Here is a 7,231-nt window from a genome sequence, read left to right on the forward strand (position 1 = left end):
TGCTTTGTGCAGTGCTTTTCATTTATTTTACTTATATATAGTGGTACCTCTGGTTGCGAACGGGATCTGTTCTGGAGGCCCGTTGGCAACATGAAAAGAGCGCATCATCAAAACCCCTCATATGACATGTTCCAGAATCACCTGCGTTGTGCTGCTGTTTTGCTATTCATTGCTATTTGTGGTATATTGCCCTCTGAATATCTTCAGAAACTGCCCTGGGAATGCAAATGGCGTTGAAGGGGGAGGCAGACCTGTGGCCCCCAAATGTTGCAGAATCATAGCATCACAGAATTGTAGAGCTGGACTGGACTGTAGATCCTCTAGCCAAACCCCCTGAAAATGCAGGAATCTTTTGTGGCAACTCCCATCATTCTTTTTATTATTATTATTAACCAATTTCAGTGTAACAATTTGTCAGTCCTCATAATCAGTTACATTATTCCCCCCCCCCTTTATTCCAACCCAACCCTCTCCCCCCCAGGACTTCCCTCAGCTCCCCTCCCTGATTTTTTCCCCCATATCTTGTTCTCTGCATGTTATAAAATTGTACATATCATTGCTTTTTCTATCACATGCTCAACTAATAAATTTGTGAATGTTTATTCAAAACCTGCCAAAGAGTCCAGTTCATTTTGTTGTCTTTTTAGATAGTTTGTAAAAAGTTCCCATTCTTCCTTGAAGTCACAGTTGTCCTTTTCACGCAGTTTGTATGTCAATTTGGCCAGTTCTGCATAACTCATCAATTTCTCTTGCCGCTGTTCTTTCTTTGGGATTTCCTCATTCTTCCATCCTTGTGCTATCAAGACTCTTGCCGTTGTTGTAGCAGACATAAATAAGTTCTTTATTTTTCTTGGCAGGTCTTGTCCTACAATCCCTAGCAAAATGCTTTTGGTGTTTGTTTGTTTTTTTACAAAGGCCAATTTAAACATTTTTTTCAATTCATTATATATCATTTTCGAATTTTTAAAAACTTCTCTACATTCCCACCACATATGGTAAAAAGGTTCCCATCCTTCTTAACAGCGTGCCATGCTGGGACTTGGGGGCCTAACAACATCTGAAGAGCTCTCCGAGCCTGTGAGTGTCTGGAGGCGGTTGGAGGATGGCGGCTAACAGATTGAGGTTGAATCCTGACAAGACAGAAGTACTGTTTTGGTGGGACGGGGCAGGCGGGTGTGGAGGACTCCCTGGTCCTGAATGGGGTAACTGTTCCCCTGAAGGACCAGGTGCGCAGCCTGGGAGTCATTTTGGACTCACAGTTGTCCATGGACAAAATAAAAAAAATCCTTCCAGTAGCACCTTAAAGACCAACTAAGTTAGTTCTTGGTATGAGCTTTCGTGTGCATGCACACTTTCTTTCCTTTCAGAAATAGACTGGAAAGAGAAGCTGCTGAATTGCAACTCATTACCAAACTTAAAACCATGGAGAGACCTGGTCTGAACAGAGACATTGGATTCTTATCTCATTATACATGACTAAGCCATTTCTCACCTTCTCACCCCTTGCCTTTTCCTGTAAGACCTATTACAGTCGTTAAGATTCGTCAACAGGCTCATCTCAGCTATCTGCCAATCACCCATTCCCACCACCCTTCTGAGTAATACCCCTCCCCACCTTCTCACTATATAGAAGGATCTGGCAGCTTCTGTTTCAGTGTATCTGAAGAAGTGTGCATGCACACGAAAGCTCATACCAAGAACTAACTTAGTTGGTCTTTAAGGTGCTACTGGAAGGAATTTTTTTATTTTGACTATGGCAGACCAACACGGCTACCTATCTGTAGCTGTCCATGGAGGCACAGGTCAATTCTGTTACGATATAGAAGCAAAGCAGCTGCAAGCTGCTTGCTTGAAAACATCACATGATGTTGGGACTGTCCGTGGGAAACAGAGGGCACCAGAATTAGCTCAGAGTGTAATATGAGCTGTACGGGAAGTGTTTGTCACTCGATTGCTGGAGTTTGAAGAGAGCAGTCATGTTTTTTGTAACGCTGCAAAGACAGAAATAAAGGCATGTAAATACGTCTATCTCTTTCCCCTGCAAGGGGGGGGCAACAAAGGGGGGGGGTGTTCTTCTCACGCTGAGAAGGATCGCCTATCGCGACCTCTGCCTGGATCTTGCCGGGAAAGCAGACAGGGAGGTCAACAGGAGACCAAGCCGGGTGCCTGGGAGAGTTGCCAGCTTCTCCTGTTAAAGGCTTGATTACCAACAAATTCTGTGTCCAGGGTAGCTGTTTACCAGCTCCATCTGGTACGCAGGATGAGACCCTATCTGCCCGCAGACTGTCTCACCAGAGTGCTGCATGCTCTGGTTATCTCCCACTTGGACTACTGAATGTGCTCTACGTGGGGCTACCTTTGAAGGTGACCCGGAAACTACAACTAATCCAGAATGCGGCAGCCAGACTGGTGACTGGGAGCGGCTGCCGAGACCACATAACACCGGCCTTGAAAGACCTACACTGGCTCCCAGTACGTTTCCGAGCACAATTCAAAGTGTTGGTGCTGACCTTGAAAGCCCTCAACGGCCTCGGCTCAGTATCCCTGAAGGAGCGTCTCCACCCTCATTGTTCTGCCTGGACATGGAGGTCCAGCGCCAAGGGTCTTCTGGCGGTTCCCTCCCTGTGAGAAGTGAGGTTACAGGGAACCAGGCAGAGGGCCTTCTTGGTGGTGGCACCCTCCCTTCAGATGTGAAGGAAATAAGCAGCTATCTTGTCTTTAAACGAGATCTGAAGGCAGCCCTGCTTAGGGAAGTTTTTAATACTTAATGCTGTATTGTTTTTAACACTCGATTGGGAGCCACCCAGAGTGGCTGGGGAAACTCAGCCAGATGGGCGGGGTATAAATAATAAATTATTATTATTATTATTATTATTATTATTAAAAAATAAATGCGACAGACAAGCAAGCAAGCGTTCTCGATGGCGTGCCAACAGCAATGGTCCAAATGAGAGTTTCTCTGAGCAACGGCACCCTTCTCCCATTTCCTATCGCCACGGTTCTGAGAATGATGCGAGAAAAAGGTTCTGTTGGATCCTGGCCCACGGCTTGTGAGGCAAACTCTGGTCAACAATCAGTTGCCAGGGTACCATGTTGCCACTGCCTCTTCAAACTCTTCACTTCCTCACCTGACATTTTGGCCCTTCGCGGTCCATGGCATTCCCCTTCCCATTCTTGTGGTGGATTTATTCACGTACCAGAGACCCCGTCGAGACCGGCTCCCTGGAGGAATTTGAGTGCGAGGAGGAGGTGCCCGAGGAAGACGATGTCTGCTGGGCCCTGGGAGAAATTCTGCTTTATTACTGCCTGGCTGTGGCTGCTATAAGGATCATCTACATTGGTGCAGACTGGGTAATAAGTCTTTTATTAGCCGTCTTCCTCTTGTGTGCGGCTGGAGGACAGAAGGGGAGCCCAAAGAGCTGTCTTGTTGAGCCTTTGGCTTCCAACAGTGGCCAGCTGGATGTCCAGAACTTTTATTTCCCTTCTCTTCTCTTCTCTTCCCTTCCCCTCCCCTTTTTATGAAGATCACCCGCTCTGAGGTAAAAGGTAAAGGGACCCCTGACCATTAGGTCCAGTTGTGACCGACTCTGTGGTTGCGACGCTCATCTCGCTTTATTGGCCGAGGGAGCCGGCGTACAGCTTCTGGGTCATGTGGCCAGCAGGACTAAGCCGCTTCTGGCAAACCAGAGCAGTGCATGGAAACGCTGTTTACCTTCCCGCCGGAGTGGTACCTATTTATCTAATTGCACTTGACATGCTTTCAAACTGCTAGGTTGACAGGAGCAGGGACTGAGCAACGGGAGCTCACCCTGTCGCAGGGATCTGAACCGCTGACCTTGTGATCGGCAAGTCCTAGGCTCTGTGGTTTAACCCACAGCACCACCCGCGTCCCAATTAGCAGGACCAATTCAGCCAGCTAGCCCTGGGGATTACCTGATTGATTTTTGAGTGTGAGTATCTGGAGGCGGTTGGAGGTTGGATTGAGGTTGAATCCTGACAAGGTTCAAGAAGTATTGTTTTGGGGGGACAGGAGGCGGGCGGGTGTGGAGGACTCCCTGGTCCTGAATGCCTCCCACACGGATCACGTTCGCAACCCGAGCATCCACTGTACACATATCAATAATGGAGGATAGTTCTGTCAATGGTTCCTAAATTATTCTAGCCAGGTGGAACCTCCATATCCAGGCACAGTGCAGCTCAGGATACCAGTTGCAGAGTAGCAACAATTTGAGCGCCGGTGGTGACGAGACACCCTTCTATAATAATAATAATAATAATAATAATAATAATAATAATAATAATATTTTTTTATTTATACCCGACCCTTCCTGATTCAAAAACCGGGCTCAGGGCAGCTAACAACAAATTTAAAACACTTTAAAACACTTAATTATAAGAGCAGCATAAAATATGGTATAAAAACATGAATAATAATAAAATCCCATATTTTCCGAGAACAGATCGTCCCGAAATGCGGTGGTGGAATTCAGCCATGCAAGAAGGTTAGATATACAAAAGGTAAATTTTAATTCATTTGCTGCAAAAAAAAAAAAAAAGCATTTCTTATTAAGCAAAAGTCAAGGAGTAACTGGAAGTTTAAAAACAACCTGCTGTTTGCTTTGGAGGAGACAATTGCCACATAACCAACTGTCCTGTTTTAAGCAGGACATCCCGGAATCACAGAATCCTATCTTGAATGTTCAAAATAATTCATTATTGCTTTGTTCTTTTGTAAACTGCTTGGAGGGTTGTTTTTTTACCATCAAATGGTGTGTAAGCTGTAAGAAATATACTAAATAAGAATAGATCAAGTTGTGAGGCAATGACTGAGAGTGTGTCGCTCTTCACTGTCACCCAGTGAGTTTATGGTAGGCTGGGGATCAAGTACAAAACAGTGATATATTTAATAGGTGGATTAAACTAGGGTTGCCATATCCAGACAGAAAAGTTGTTGAACTTTTTTTGGGCAAAGCTGTTCCGATTTGTTTTTGGTTGAACCAGTTTCTGATTTGATCCTGGAACGTCCCCCGCTGGGGCGTCCCTGTTTTCACGGGAAAAATGGTGGCAGGCATGGAACATTGGAGGGTATGGCAGCATGGTTGTGATGCTCTTTGAGAACCACTGAACTCAGGCGAAAGTGGATGGCAGCCTTGCTATTTCTTCACCGCAAAAGTAACCCCCTCACCCCTCTCTCTCTCTCTCTCTCTCTCTCTCTCTCTCTCTCTCTCTCTCACCTGATGCCTGCTAGTGTTGTAAACAAAAATTGCCCTTTTCCCTTATGGGGTATCCAAGAGCCCATATAGAGTCCTTACATAGGTTCCCTATTGGTAGGAGAAGATAACAGAGGCCAACCAGAGAATATTGAGAAGCAAAGCAGCTAGTAAGCTTGATCTTTATTGAACTGTTGCAACAGGGTCCTCACTCACCACACGCAGGAGAGAGGAGGGACCTAGAAAAATGGCATGCAAGGCCTTATAAAGACTTTTGAAATTGCAACCCTGTAGATCAAGACCACCCCCAGAAACCTCATACATACATCACAGAAGGGGTGTAACCTAAGACCACCCCTCAGATACATCACACCTACATCACAGAAAAGGCGGTCTAAACAGAAATTTGAATGTTGTTTTTCTCCTGTCCTTGTTTATCTCCTGTCTGGCAGGTTACTTGATTGGATTGCCTGGGGAGCCTGGCCAGTCTTTTGTAGTGATAATACTTAGTTCCTGGGCCAGGTCACAGGCTCACACCCTATTCAAACACAGACATACCCTTAAGACAGGATTCGTGAAGGGAAAGACAATGGGGAGGCTTTTCCACTTTGACCTTGCAGAGAAAACATTTGCTCAGTTTAGGAATCAAAATGGCTTCAGGTCTGTCTTCCTGTGCTGATCTATGTACGTGCATGTATGAACATTACCATATATCTAAGACCTCAAAATTTCTCCTTCGTCTCCTTCCTGGGAGAATGTGTATCTGAAGAAGTGTGCATGCACACGAAAGCTCATACCAAGAACTAACTTAGTTGGTCTTTAAGGTGCTACTGGAAGAAATTTTTTTATTTTGACTATGGCAGACCAACACGGCTACCTATCTACTACTCAAAATTTCTATCACAATATCCCCCCTTTGGGGCTAGAATTTTTCTTAAAAAATTTTGCCCCACAAATAATATGGTATGTTGTAAATGGATGCCTTTGTGTAAATATATAGGATGTCCCTCTTTTCATTTGAGATACGTTGGAGGGTATGGCAGCATGGTTGCGATGCTCTTTGAGAACCACTGAGCTCAGGCGAAAGTGGATGGCAGCCTTGCTATTTCTCCACCGCAAAAATAACCCCCTCGTCTCTCTCTCTCTCTCTCACCTGATACCTGCTAGGTTGCCAGGACCCCACCAACAGGTGTCAAGACAGCGTGTGCGGCATCCTAGGGTGCCTAAGGAAGCTGTTTACAGGAGAGTGTGACAGGGACGTCGACGAGGACGAGGCGTCCCCCAGTTCTCCTCCTCCTAGGAAGGAGACGAAGGAGCACCTCTCCAAGCTCAGCCAGCAAACCTTCTGTGACAGCGACTCCGTGGGCACCTCGGAATCGCAGGTGTCCTCATGGAAAGGCAGCCAGATGGGCGATACGGACGGCAGCGCCTCCAGCACGAAAGGGAGGAAGATGGCGGTGAGGCAGAGGAGCCCCAGGCGCGTGCCCTGGATGCCCGAGGAACCGTGTCCCCGCTGCAAAGCCAAGAGGACCAGAGAATGGCTGGCCCAGCACTTCTTTGACCCAGAGTGGTGTTCTCCAGGGAAGCACAACTGATCCTGAGGGGAGTCCCTTCCGGGGAAGGGAGACAATGTCCACACACAACCCGCTTTCGTCCAGGCTTCCTTCAAGGGTTGTTGGCCTGGGCGAGGAGGGTGAGATGGGCCACTCGCACCTCTGAGAGGTGGCTGAGGGCTGAGTCGTGTCAATAAAGCTCCTATACCACATATGCCTGTTGTCTTTGTCCACGGAGTTTTCTTGGCAGGGATACTGGAGTGGCTTGCCAGTTCCTGCTCCAGGTGGATCACGTTTGGTCAAAACTCTCCACTATGACCTGCCCATCTTGGGTGGCCCTGCATAGCACAGCTCATAGCTTCTCTGAGTTATTCAAGCCCCTTCGCCACGACAAGGCAGTGATCCATGAAGGAGAATTATGAAGAATTATGATGCTTTTGTATTCTGGTGCTGGAGGAGACTCTTGAG

At 46.8% G+C, this 7,231-nt stretch overlaps 1 protein-coding gene across 1 annotated transcript; it reads left to right on the forward strand.

Annotated features, from left to right (window-relative positions):
* Positions 1-3,014: 3,014 nt before the first annotated feature.
* On the forward strand, positions 3,015-6,975 carry SSMEM1 (serine rich single-pass membrane protein 1). The gene is made up of 3 exons (XM_083461618.1): positions 3,015-3,351; positions 4,461-4,518; positions 6,378-6,975. The coding sequence occupies exons 1-3, from the start codon at positions 3,154-3,156 to the stop codon at positions 6,803-6,805; spliced, it is 684 nt and encodes a 227-aa protein (XP_083317744.1). The 5' UTR covers positions 3,015-3,153; the 3' UTR covers positions 6,806-6,975.
* The last annotated feature ends 256 nt before the right edge of the window (positions 6,976-7,231 follow it).

Source organism: Podarcis liolepis (assembly GCF_965112155.1).
Source record: "Podarcis liolepis genome assembly, chromosome: 10".
NCBI lineage: Eukaryota > Metazoa > Chordata > Lepidosauria > Squamata > Lacertidae > Podarcis > Podarcis liolepis.

Excerpts from the sequence above, each read along its gene's own strand:
- SSMEM1 (XM_083461618.1), top strand. The coding sequence starts at position 3,154 with ATGGCATTCCCCTTCCCATTCTTGTGGTGGATTTATTCACGTACCAGA. Across the intron at positions 3,352-4,460 it reads TCTACATTGGTGCAGACTGG|ATCGTCCCGAAATGCGGTGG; the intron begins GTAATAAGTCTT and ends TTCCGAGAACAG. Across the intron at positions 4,519-6,377 it reads GAAGGTTAGATATACAAAAG|GTTGCCAGGACCCCACCAAC; the intron begins GTAAATTTTAAT and ends GATACCTGCTAG.